Source organism: Accipiter gentilis, chromosome 1 (genome assembly GCF_929443795.1).
Source record: "Accipiter gentilis chromosome 1, bAccGen1.1, whole genome shotgun sequence".
NCBI classification, from domain to species: Eukaryota; Metazoa; Chordata; class Aves; order Accipitriformes; family Accipitridae; genus Astur; species Astur gentilis.
The window spans coordinates 9,087,337-9,100,845 of NC_064880.1; the positions used below are offsets into that span (position 1 = coordinate 9,087,337).

Below are 13,509 nucleotides of genomic sequence, written 5' to 3' on the forward strand. Positions count from 1 at the left end.
TGTTTATAGTGCCTTTTAAAACTGTCCCATGTTTCTGGAATAGTATTTACCCCTGAACTTCATGATTTGAGGAACTTGCTGTTCTGGGGATATCACAGGCCTATGCCTAATTCTGTGTATGACTTAGAGGCATATTTCAGACACTGGAAACTAGTAAGTAACTTCTGATATTCCAGCTAATACTTCTAGTAATAACTGGGTAAAGAAATAGATAGCATTGTTCCCAAAATGAAAGCAAGCTGTCTGAGAGTTGGCAAACCTTAATGTCTCCAGAACGTTTGTGACTGAATAAGGACCCTAGAGTAAAGTGGGTAGGACTTGCTGCTTAACAAAAATATTTAAGCAGGAGGAGAACCTGGAGGTAAAGTTCTGATTTTGAGAACCTGGTAAATACTGGTGGTAGCTCAAGGCCAGTGTACTGACCAATACTGGGAATCCAGCTGCAGCAGCTACTGCAAAGTGTCTCTTGAGAGGAAGGTGGCACCTTTCTTCCTTGAGGGTGTTCAGTGGTACTCAGCATAGAGAGTTAGTAGGAGGTGGGGATGCTTTAGCAAATCAGTAACAGTCTGGCTTCAAACTGAGCTGCTCTGCCTGTGCAGGCACTGGAGTGGCTGGTGTAAACTGCCTGTGCTGTTGCCCTGTGTAGCTGTGCTTGTGTAGCAGTGCGGCCAAAATGCACCAGTTCAGACTGATAGATAAGATTAGTTTCACTTGGCCCTGTGTTTTGCAGCCCTTTCTCTTTTTTGAGGATATTTCCCAGTGGGAGATGGGTTTCATACTGGTTCTGCACATGGTTTGTCACCTGCATGTTTTTGATGTCATTGCTATTCTCAAAAAAAAGAAGCAAGGGACATGTCTGTGGAAAGGCACTGGGAATGCTCGGGTAGCAGCAGATCAGGTGTGAGTCCTGTAACAGGAAAACTCATGCCTCCTGCTCTAATGGGCTGTCTGGCACTGACAGGAATTGAAACTTCTTGTTGGGCTAGTTGTTGCTCTGGTTTTTAGCCTGTTTGGCACAATTGAGGGTAAGATTGTAGAGTGCACTATGAGACTGTAGTTGTCAGGTTTGTCTGAAGGCTAGCCTTGTAACCCTGGCCTCCTTAGGGCTGAATCCCACCTGTTCAATAGTTGCTGTACCTTAAAAAAAAATAAATAAAAATTTGCATTTTTCAGATAGGGAGCTTAAAAAAACCCAAACAAAACCCAACAGCCCAAAACAAAAATCCCATGATGAGGGAGAGTGCATGCTAATCCCCCTAAAGGGCAGCTACAAGTAGTAGTATTGACTTCCTGTTCACTGGGTGAAAATGAGGGGATATCTTTGGGGGATTAAGCTACTGACCATCTTCTGACATCTGAAAGAGCCAAATGCTCTGACCTCAGCACATAGCATACCAGTTTCTTGTTCTGTACCTAGCAATAGACGAGTTCTCATCCTGACTTGTCCTTTGGAGTCCTGAAGTAGTAGCTGTGGCATATTGAATAGGCTCTGTGAAATGCCTTCCACCTTCCCCCAGCCCAAAGGTCTTACTTGTAGCTGGACTCTTTCTGGGGTGTTCAGTAAGGCAAACTCAGTGCAGCGTGTACAGGATTGGGCTGTAGGTAATGTAGCTGAGTGGTGAAAACTCTTGCAGTACTTCAGAATCCTGACTGCTAATCTAAAATAGTATGAGAGGTGGACTTCTGCTTCTAGCTGATCTTCCTGGAGATATGCAGCATGCTCTGGCCAGAGCTGCTTTCTCAATCATTGTGAGTTGTGAAAAGCTGAAAAAATCAGTGTGGTGTTAGGTGTTGTTTTAACCAGGACAGTCAGGTGGAAAGGAGACAGTTCTGAACTCTTGGAAGTTCAGCTTTGAAGTGCTGTGTCGTTGGTCTTATCTCAATTTTTAGTGGGATTTTTTTCAAGAACCTAAGCTCTTAATAAAGCCCTGTTAATAGATGCATGTGACTGCTTATTTCTCCATGTCCCTCCCTCCCTCCCTCCCTTCCATGCAAAGCTTTTGAGACAACTGCTGGCCTCTTTAATGTTGTGGTTTACTTCATCTGTGGGGGCTGCTCAGACTTCAGTTTTGTGTTGAAGCAGAGCTTCCCTATCGTTATTCAGAGATCTCAACTGTCTCTGATAACCTTGCAGCACATGCAAGGACAGTTGTATTTTTATTTTTTTTTTTTTAGAGTGGGAAGGATTTTTTGCTAAAGATACTTTCTGAAACACTCTCTATTGTGGTTCTGAAGATAAAATGGTTATTGAAATTTAGGAAGCTGACCTCAGACAGTATACTCCTTAATGCTGTATGTGTGGGTGGTGGAGGAGAAGACTTTGGGTAGGTCCTCGTGCTCAGTGTTGTAAACAGGTTGCTGGGTGAAACATTTCTGGTGGTGTTAGCTTTTGATCTGTGTAGCAGCACTGCCCTGGAGGACAGGACTATTGTGCCAGCTGCTGTACAGAGACAGTAAATATAATTTGGTCTTTTGGAGCTGGATTCTCCATTTAGGTTGAGAGTGAATTTGACACAGACTGATTTTGACCAACTATATTGCTTCCTCCAGAGATGGAGGATAAATTCCTGTTGAAAAGATGGACTCTGTATTGAATTCCCTAGATGTTCAGAAAGATGAACTTCAGAGGACTTGAGTCCTGTGAGAAGAAGCCCCATAGCTCTGTGCCCTGAAGGGCAGGGCTGAAGTTTATCAGGTCTGTCTTTGTGGGGATGTGTTTAGTGTGTCAGACCAAGTGTGAAGGTTGAAATCTCTGTGGCAATGTGGGAAACCTCTGCAATTACAGGCAAGAGCTGTTACAGGTGTTCTGTTCAGTGGCTTTTACGCTGTTATGTGCAGTGGTATACCTAGTGTGCCTTTGCTTTATATACATCATGGAAATAGCTCTTGCATCCCTATTCCATATTGAATTGTCCTATTAACAGCCTTAACGGTAATACCATTGTAAGCCTAATGGCTTCTGTTATCCTGTGCAGGTGACTCCTCTACAAATTGAAGGTGGTCTGGCAAGGCGAGTAGGATGATGGTTTGAAAGATGGCTTATTCGCATTCTCTTAAATGTTTCTCTTTTTTTACCAGGTTTTCGATAACTATGCTGTAACAGTGATGATTGGAGGAGAGCCTTACACCCTAGGCCTCTTTGATACTGCAGGTGAGAAATGAAATGCTTGTGTCATTGTAACTGCCCAAGATGTAGTTGAGGTGGTGTTGAACATGAAGACATACAGTTGGTTCTTTTCGCCTTTCATTAAAAAAAAAAAAAAAAAAAAATCATCTTTCCTGATTCTTCATTCCTGACCTTTGGAGAGTTGCAAAATTGAGTTTATTAAAAAAATCCCAAACAACACACAAACAAAAACAAACAACAAAAAAACCCCCAAACAAGAACATCTTCTACTTGTTTTAGAGCTGTTTTATTTTTTGACACCAGATGACAACTTTCAAGCTTTCACCTCTAATCTAGGTGATACCTGAAAGATAAGGGGGTTCTATGTTTTTAAACAAAATTAAAGGAGAAAATTGTGTTGAATAAAATATGTGGATTGTTTGTGGTTTTGGTATAGTAAATAGCCTATTTTTTGATTAAATGTTAAGACAGAATGACTAACATTAGAATGTCTTAGATGTGCATGTGGCATGTCTCTGCATTCCTAACATGGATGAAATCAGAATGTTATGTGGAGTGTCATAAGCCTTCTCGCTGTGTGCTTTTTTTAAATTAAAGATAAATCTGCAGGCTGCTTTGTTTATGGTTATTAGACTGTATCTCAGTTTGTGGCTGGAGGAATGTATAATGACTAAAGAGCTAAACACATTGCTTTGAGCATGTAAAAGTTTAGCAAGAAAGGGTAGAAACTGGTTCAACTGCTAGTTACCCAGTCCCCAACCTGTAATAATACCAGAGTGGTATGGCAGCATCTAGCATTGTAAACTCTGCTTCAAGAAAGTCCTTCCAGAGCGTTTAGTTGATAAGCTGTTACCTAAAATAGTCTTGATAGAACTTTAATCTGACTGTTTCCAGCTGTATTCTTACAGATGCATCATTAGTGTCGTATTTGATTAATGAAAAAATCTTGTGCTTCCAATTAAACACTGTAGCTTCAATTAGCTCTTCACATTATCCTCCCAAATGTGATTTGTGTGTTAGTTATTGCACACTCCCTAGTTCTTGGAATAAGGAGTTAAGTAGAGAAGTGTCTCCTTCCTGACACACATTGTGTAGGCTGCTATAGGGACCACTACTTACATGGGTCTCAACTATAGCATTCTGGCTTCTTTTTTGTATCCATTCTGCATGGATACAAGCTGTGTTAGGTCCTTCTCTGCCTGTTTTCCTGCTGAGGTCCTCTAGGTTCAGGCCTCTGGAAACTGGTGTGTGTGTAGATATGCATATCCACGTACTTTTCATCAGCATGAGTGTAGTAACCCATCTGGTAATTCTGAAAACTTACCAAGTGACGTTAATGCGTGTAGGTGACTCTACTTAATTGTGAATATAAAGGCTTTCCTTTTGGAGCTGGGCTTCTGAAGTGGGAGGCTTTTGTTCTTTAAAGGTCACCTGCTTTTTGCTAACTAGTAGCTAGCACAAGTTACAGAACTTAACAATGGATAAACCCCCTATTACTAACTGTCAAATTAAAAAAACCCACAGAACAAACAACCTTAAAGTCTTTGTTTTGAATTTGTACTAGGAAGACAAAGCTTTTTGGAGTAGTCTGTTAATGGCTACAAGATATTTTGGTCAGTGCTTAGCTCTTCTTGTGTCCAGCCAAGCATGATAGCTGTAACAAGCTGTTTAGACCTCCATCTTCAAACTGTAGGTCTTCCTCTACTGAGATGTCCCAGGTGTTGAATCACCTCCTTCAAGATCTCAGAGGTCTTTGTCCTGTATGATAGGCAAGAGAGCATCACTTGAAATCTGAGACATTTTGAACAAGTGTTTCTGATTTGGTTGCCAGCAAGTAGAGCAGCTCCTTTAGTGCCAGGTTTGCTTTCTAAAAAGAGTGCTACTGAACTGAGATGAGGAGGTTTAAGAATGAGCTCAGGCAGTTGGGCTGGGGGGTCAGTGCTACTGGTGCCCTACAGGGACTGCCTGCTCTTTTACGGACCCAAAGGAAAGAGCCTGGCTTCCTCTGAAGCACAGCTTGCACTGGGACTTCAGTGCGTTTTTAGGGGAATGCTGCTAGTCAGCCTGAATGCACTTTGAATGTTTGGGTTCAGGGCATCTGTATTTGCTGAAGAGTTAGGATTAATCACAATAATGCTGTTGTGCTGGGATATGCATTCTAACCACCTGTAAAGGGCAGTATTTCATTGTCTGGGTCTAATACTGCATTAATTTTCTCCTCTTCTAGGTCAGGAAGACTATGATAGATTACGACCCCTCAGCTATCCACAGACAGATGTATTTCTGGTCTGTTTTTCAGTGGTGTCTCCTTCTTCATTTGAAAATGTGAAAGAAAAGGTTGGTTGAACTCTGCCGGAAAATGGAGCTGCTGCATTGATTTCAGAAATACATGAGGAGTTATCTTAGGTGATTAGTAACAAATACTATGTCTTCTCTGTCTTTAGTGGGTACCTGAAATTACTCACCACTGTCCAAAGACTCCTTTCCTGCTTGTTGGGACCCAAATTGATCTAAGAGATGATCCCTCAACAATTGAGAAGCTTGCCAAGAACAAGCAGAAGCCCATAACTCCAGAGACGGCTGAAAAACTGGCCCGGGACCTGAAGGCTGTCAAATACGTGGAATGCTCTGCACTTACGCAGGTGAGGATTGGTCATTGACCATTTTTGCTTGCTTGTATTCCATACTTTTTTCAGTTAAGGGGAAAACCAGCTCAATATGTTTGTGAAAGGGTATGAGCTCTGCTTCTGCTGGTGAGACAGTAGCTTTCTCTTTGTCCCGTTGTTCTAGGGCACAAGGAGTTGGCAGTGGTAGAAAGAAAATCAGCCTGTGAAGATTAGGCATAGTGTAGAGAGGTGATGGAGGAGGATGTGCTTGCTGTGTTTGCTTTTGTGTTGGAGGAAAATAGCTATTGAAAACTTAAAGGTGCGTTAAGGACATTAAATGGGTTAGGACACAGGATGCAGCTCACTACTGAAGAGAGCAGGCAAAGAAAAAGCCGCTCAGAAAAGTAATTTCTGGTACTTCTAAGACTAGAAGAAGCCTTCATACTTCAGAGCTTCTTTCTTTTCCTGTGCAGTCAGTGGTGAGCTATGTTTTCTCTGTCCTCCTTAAGATGGAAGCTGTGTTGAAAATGAAGTAGTTCCTAAGGCATAAACATGGTGATGTTGCGTGAACTAACTTGTGAATGTGAGTCTAAGGCCAACTGAAGTAGCTGATTTGAGGCCAGGAAACCTGATTATCCTTTCCCTTCAATGTAGTAATACTAGGGTGGGGTAGATGGGAGCCATCGGCTGGCTAGCTGGTGTGTTGCCTTGACTTTGGATGCACTGGGAACTTAATCTTGCGTGCCTACTCTTGCAGAATTGACTACAACTCTCTCGCAATTTCCTTAGTGCTACTCTGTAAAGAATTTGTCCCTATCTGATGTGCATGGAACTAGGCGTGCACAGTATCAAGTACCTCACTCTTTTCAGTTTTGTTCTGCATTCGTCTCTAGTATCTTGAGCACAAAGCTTCATGAAGCATGAAGTTCTGCTTATCTTGCACCTTTCGCCCAGATTGCATGTTGACTCTTCCGGTTGGGATCCTGAGACTTTTTTTGTAACAAAGCTTTGCCTGAGTGTTTGCTGAGAAGAAACTTTTGATGGAATTTTGCAGGACACTGGCACTGAAGGTGTTGTGGTGAGGCACACTGCAGTTCATCCTGGGAATCCCTGATCAAAAGGTGGTCTTGGCTGTGCTTCCTTACTGCCCACATGCAAGCTGGGGGTTATTTGTGCTTGTGCTGTAATTCTCCTAGATCCATTCAGTCCCAAAATACCATTTTAGATAGTGTCTGGCACATCCTGAATGCTCCTGCTAACTAGGCTGTAGAACCTGCTAGTTGGATAAATACATACCAGGACTTTTTGTCCTGTATTGCTCACTGAGACTGTTTCCTCTGTAGCTTTAAACTTGCCTTGTTTAGTCTGCTCAAATTGCATGGAAGCACTTAGAATTACCAGAGTAAGAGCTGATATGATTAAAAATTTCAGTGTTTATCCATTCTTTTTATTTCCAGATAGACTAAACTGTATCTGTTGCAGAGGACAGCTTTATGCACTTGGAAGCTCAGCCTGAATTTCTTCCAGAGCACTAGTGCTTGTATACCCATTGATGGTTTTAGGAATCAGGAGTAACCTGGGGGGAGGGTTCAGAGGCCTTCTCACCTGGAAGACTAGTTGGTTTGCATCTGCTTTATTCTTCTTTCTTCATTTGTTGTCGACTCACCTTACAAAACACCTTTTTCCTTAATCTGTCAGTAACAGCTGCCAAACAGAAATGTAGATTATCTGCACAGAGTTGTTTGAATTTCCCGGCAGTGATCTAGCTGGCAGCTTGCTAAACACAAAAGTTGGCTGGCTTTCCTAGCTAAGGAGGGTTGTTCTCCTACCTGCAAGGCAATGTTGTGGTGGCTGGTTTCAACTGAAGCTACACTCAGCTGGGTAGTTCAATCTCTCTTTACCTTGGCTTCTGTCTACACAGCTCACCTCAGCAGTCTAGGGTGGTTTTTTCCTTCCGAACTAATTTACAGATTACTTTGACACCACGGTAGCAAGTAATCATAAAATCATGGAGCCATAGCATGTTTTTTTTTTCCTGGGAGGAAGAATTTGCTTGTCTGTGTGGAAGGGTCGATGTTCTGAAAGTGCTAGGTGACTTGTAAGAGGCCGAGTTTGAGTCTTCTCTGTAAAGACAGAATATCTTCTTCTCCCTGTGGTTGGGTGACTGCAGTATGGAGGAGTCAGTTCCTATTCCCACCTTTCCTCAGGTTGTGGAATCCCTTATTGTGAGGAAGGCACTTTTTCAATGTCTGTTTTCAACCTTTCTCTGCAAAATAGCACCCAATACCACTGTAAAAAATGGGTAACACTTTGCTATTAGGAAAGAGTGACTGACACAGATTACAACTAAAATGGTTGTTGCTTCTCTTAAATGTAAGAGTTAGGTGTCTGAGTGAACTTTCTGAAGCTCAACGCTAGTACCTAACACAAAGGAGAACTTTTGAATTCAGTTCCTTTTTCCCTCCCTGATGCTGGGTTTACAGTTTTGACACAGATTTTTAAAGTGTCTTAAACTGTCCATGACTGGAGGGGGCAAAGGGAGCTTGAGATCAACCTGTTCCCCAGTGCAGCACAGGAGCAGTGTTACTTTAACCTAAGTATCGAGGTCTGTGTGCCAGTGGTATCGAATATGGTTCCCTTCACGTGGTTACTCTTGTAGCATCCAGGCTTTTAACCCCAGTCCCATTTTTACAATTATTTTGTCCCTGTCCTGTTTTTTCTTCTCTTCCCTTATCCCATTTTTTTTGCTAGGTCTTTCAAATCCCAGATTCTGTTCCTGTGAACAAATTAATTTCTCCTGTGCAACAGGAAAACAAAAGAGGAGTCCCTGAGTAGGAGAATTAAGGAAGCATGTTTTCTTGACTCTTGCCCTGCCTGGGTTCTTAATCTATATAATAGTACATAATTGAGTTTATACTACAGGCGTATTCTTGCAGAGAAAGAAAATCTAATTAGCACTCAAGACTTCGCATAGGCATTATTTATCAGAAGTCTCTATCTCTTTTGTCAGCCAGGGTTGCAACTCATTTAAAAAAAAAAAAAGTTGCTGGGAAGGATTTAGAGAATGATTGTACATGGTGATTTCCTTAACTTCTGTTCTTTCAAGTATAATCTTGCATGTAACATGATGGACTTAAATGCTTCCAGATGGAATTGCCTGAGAGATTTCCCATGTATGTGCTTCAGTGAAACAAGATTAAAGGCCTTCTAAAAGGGATATATCCAGTCTAACCTGTGAGGGAGAAACCAGTTACATCTGAATGATTTAAAAAAAAATAATCTTAATTTTGCAAAGGCTACAATTGTTTACAGGAAGTAATTTAAGCGTTTCTGTTTGTCTTTAGCTGGGATAAAGCAGTTCTTCGGAATTTATGAAGGTTGCACTCATGACAGTAGATTTAGGCGAGTCCAGTTAGCATAAACTGAGCCAGGTTTCACTTCTGGTGTTCATGTGTAACTTGGCAGAGTTGCGTGGGAGTGGTAACACACTGCAGTGTTCCTGTTGTGCTTATAGCAAATGCAACGCATGCTTCGTGCTCCAGTGTAATCCCTGCAGACTGCTTGCAGCTCTGACTGCTCATCTGGTGTTGGATCTCAGTTATTCCAATCCTAACACCGTTTCTGTCTTCCTGTGACTTGAGTGGTTATACTTGCTTTGGTAACTAACTGAATAACTGAAATGCACCATTTCCATGCTGGCTCTCAATGTCAAAATAGCAGCACTGGTAAGGTAATGCATCGCTTCTTAAAAGACTGATAGCCAATGTCTGAAGATGACGATGGCTTACCAGAGAGGTACTGCTTCGATCCAAGATTGTGTTTCCCTAGCCATCTGGAGATCTTCAGTTATTCAGGGGCTGAATTCACAAAGCAGAGTTGTTTGGAGCCTTTGCTCTGGACTAGCTGCCGCTGGGGTAGTTGGGAGCAGTAAGTCCATGCATCTGAGGTGCTTGCTTATCCATGGTGGGTGACTACAAAAGGTTTACCCTGACCTTTTGGATCCCTGTGGTGGGGCACGCTGCTCTCCCATGTGTTTATTCCCCTGTAAACTCCCTCAGTGTATATTCAGCAGTTAAATGGAAACCATCACCTTTTCTGCGGCCCCTTGCACCCCCTTGTTCTTGCCGATTGCCTCTGTGTTTGTGCCTCTGCCCTTGTGGGTGTTCATTTTGTCTAACTTGGTCTGTCACATGTTCTGTCTGTCTCTGACATTGACTTCTGGGTCATCTAAATAAGATTTCCTCCTGGGATCTACTTTGTTTTTTTTGCAAAGTAAATCTGTTTACTGCCTCTGTGAATTCAGCCTGGTCTATCCTGAATGCTCTGTGTATCTGCTTGTTTTTCTCTAATCCTCTAACCTGGCTGCTGTTTTTTCTCCTCCCCTCTGTCTTGTAGAGAGGTCTGAAGAATGTGTTTGATGAGGCTATCCTAGCTGCCCTCGAGCCTCCGGAAACTCAGCCCAAAAGGAAGTGCTGTATATTCTAAACTTTCTCCTTCCCCTCTTGCTGCTGCTTCCTCTGTCCCACTACTGTAGAAACCTGGTTAAAAAGTGAATAAAACCACCTTGATTGAAAGCTGTTGTGTCTGCTTGCCATCTTAGAGCAACCTCTGTATTAGCTCTTGGACTGAAAACAATACTTATGATCTTTAGTAAAACGTTGTGACTGTGGAACATGAACTGGACTCGCTTAACTCTCTGCTGCTTGGGTTGCCAGATGTGGGTAGCTTTATAATTCAGGCTGTTGGGGGAAAGGATCTGGTTACATCATTATTTAAAGAAAGATCAAAAGAATAAGACATGATGTTTGATCTTCCTGAATCCAACTGGAAGAAAGGATGCGTGTTTTTTTCAATTTCTACTTGTGACTCTTGTTAACTGTATTTGCATGACAAAAGTACATGAAACAGTGATCTGCAAGTTACGCTGTAATGTGAAGGGTTTTCTGGTTCTCCTTTGTGCAGTGGGATGTTTTTCTGTTGCTATTGCTTTGGCTGTCTGTGCTGTAGTGGAGTATTTGTCGGTCCTTGGGGGGAAGGAAATATCAATGTACTTGCTACTGCTTTATGAACTGTTAAAATTCTTGCTTTCACTAACATGGTAGACCTCTTCATTTCAATAATAGATCCTTAAAGCCTGTTACTGTAACATGTAAAGCTGCTTCTTACTATTATGCTTCTGATTTTTATTGTTTTAAGGAGAAAACATCAATTGTAGCTTGTCTTTAAATTTTGAAATTAAAAATTGCAGTTGTTTGTATAAATGACTGATGAAGCTTTATTCCGATTTGCACTTCCTGGCTTCAGTTTAACACTTAACGCAATGTACAGTATCTGCTTCATACTCCTCCCATCTTGACTTCTCTGATACCATGCACAGCTTCTGGGCTCTACCTGGCTGCTTCTAACCATCGGGTGTTTGGGGCCAGAAGCCTGACCAGAGCGTGTACCGGACTGATCTATTGTTGCATGCTTGCCTTGTGTCTTCTTTCCCCTGACACACGGGTGTCTGCACTGCTGTACCCGGTGTGTTCCAGATCAATCTCTTCCATTTGAATGCAGCACTTTCTGCTTTGTCATTAGCATGTGAAACGTGTTAATAGCCAACTAATCATAAAAATTGCCTTAAGGAAATGACTTGGTTATGTGTGTTTTGCTTCTTGTGAAGTATACTGGTCTGGTCTCAAAGGATTTGTGTTCCTGTTCAGAAAATCAGATGCTGTGCTAGGGAACTGCTAACCACAGCAGCGCAGCTTGGACAGAGCCTAGCTGAGCAAAGGAGGCTCTGGGAGTTGTAGATGGCAAACCTTGATTCGTCATTAGAGGGGTTTGTCTGCCACTTGGCTTTCTGTGGTTTTGTTTGTGTAAAAACTCAAAAATGAGACTGCCCCTTTCTCTCTTTGCCCCTTTTCAGAAAGGCCTAAAGAATGTATTTGACGAAGCGATATTGGCTGCCCTGGAGCCTCCGGAGCCGAAGAAGACTCGCAGGTGTGTGCTGCTATGAACGTCCCTCCACAGCCCCTTCTGCAAAGCTGGTGTTCGATGTCATACTAAAAGCAATGTTTAAATCAAACTAAAGATACAAATTTTAAAATTTGTTTTTGCAATAATGACAAATGCCCTGCACTCCCATCTCCCCCACACGATCCCTGTGTGAGATGAGAATGTTAGTGTTTATTCCCCAGTGCCCCCTCAATTCAGTTAAACTAGTTAATTTTGAGTAATTATGTATTATCAGAAAACACTGATCAGTACTAGTTTTTTATTTTGTTTACTGTTTCTAATTTTTTTTGTTTAAAGTCCAGGCATGCTTGTGATGACTTTCTGTAACAGACTAATTCTAGGCTGTTTTACTGAAGCCTTGTCCCTTTATGCCAGTCTGGTAAGACTTGGTTCTGGTTTCAAGAACTTCTGGGACTGTTCTGCAGCCAGCCAGCAGCCTGGGTGTGAGCAGACTTTAGTACTCAAGATAAATACAGGAAAATAAAATGTCCCAAGCTGGTGCTCCTCTAAGGAGGAGTGTAGAAAATGTATCTGCATCTCCTCTGAAGTTGCCTTGTATCTCTTCCCCTGGCTTTCCACTGTGCAGGTCATAAATTTCTACCCCATCCTTTAAGTTATGAAGCCTTAGGAATAGGAGAATCCTTTTCTCGATGCACCATCGGTCTTGAAACTAGCTTGCCAGTCTCTTCCTTAATCTTTGACATCATAAGCTTTTGTCACGTGATGAAGAAATAACTGCACCTTTTTAAGCATGCCCAACTGATTCAGTTGGCTTTTAACAAATTCATCTTCTGCCAATCCTTAACTATTAGCAAAACGCTTACAATGACCAGCATGTACACTGCTGTTTGGACATTCTGAAAGGACCTGGTGTATGTTAAGACAAGTTTTGGAGCTGGCCCTGGTGGTGCATCTCTTCCTGGATGGCTTGGCATCCTTCAGGGAGGGGTGGAAAGATAAACCTGTGTCAGTAGGAAGGAACTGCAGGGAGGGGTTTCTAGTGTTTAGTGTGGCACCATTTAGGGACCAGTTAAGGGAATCCCCTTTTTCTGCATTTCGCTTGTACGTATCCTTGAACCTGTAAGATGGGCTCCAGCCCGCTGAGGATTGCGTGCAGGGTCTTTACGTAGACTGACTGCAGTGTTGTAGGGATTTTACCAAAAATATATTTTGGCTTGCAAATTCAAAGTTTTTTAAGACTTAGGGAATCTTCTCCATCATCCAAAATTCCAATTTCTTGTAGACTCATTAGTGTTGAAGCAATGCTTTTTCATGTCTAAGTTCTTTGTATATGCATTCTTTTCAGATGTATTAAACAAAGTATCTTCACAAGCCTGCCTGAGGGTAGTTATTTCCCTTGCCTTTCTCTTGAGTGTGAAGGACTAGTACATATGACTTTTATCCCTTGCGAGCCCCACTCTCCTCCTTGCAAGTTAGTTTGGGTCTTACTGCTTAATCCTGTCAGTTCATGTCTTCCCTCATCTCTGCTGCTGGCCTCGGTTCTGTCAAGATTGCTCTGATCTTTGATGCATTGTCCTTGCTGTTGTACCCAACTCTGAAGAGAGGGCATAGTGGTTCTTAATGAAAGGAATACTTGTTGTTGTGCATGTTCCCAAATATTAAAAGTTGGCTTTTGGCGGTTACTGGGCTCTTGCACCCCTTCTGTCAAGAATCCAGTCTTTGTGGAAGTTGCCTGTTGTTCCTTGTTCATGAGCAGATAGCAAAAACCCTAAAGGGACAAATGGTATCACACCTGTTTCTCACCCAAAAGCTCAC

General features: G+C 42.2%; 1 protein-coding gene across 2 annotated transcripts in view; it reads left to right on the forward strand.

The window, feature by feature from the left end:
• The window catches only part of CDC42 (cell division cycle 42), a 28,755-nt gene extending 15,690 nt beyond the window's left edge, over positions 1-13,065 (forward strand). Inside the window, exons 3-6 of one of the 2 annotated variants that reach the window (XM_049798388.1) lie at positions 3,079-3,151; positions 5,355-5,464; positions 5,572-5,769; positions 11,645-13,065. In XM_049798388.1, coding sequence (XP_049654345.1) covers positions 3,079-3,151; positions 5,355-5,464; positions 5,572-5,769; positions 11,645-11,734 — 471 coding nt within the window. In that variant the 3' untranslated portion in view covers positions 11,735-13,065. Of the gene's footprint in view, positions 1-3,078; positions 3,152-5,354; positions 5,465-5,571; positions 5,770-10,128; positions 11,602-11,644 lie in introns of those variants that run through there. The other variant, XM_049798398.1, reaches the window with a different exon arrangement.
• Positions 13,066-13,509: the final 444 nt, after the last annotated feature.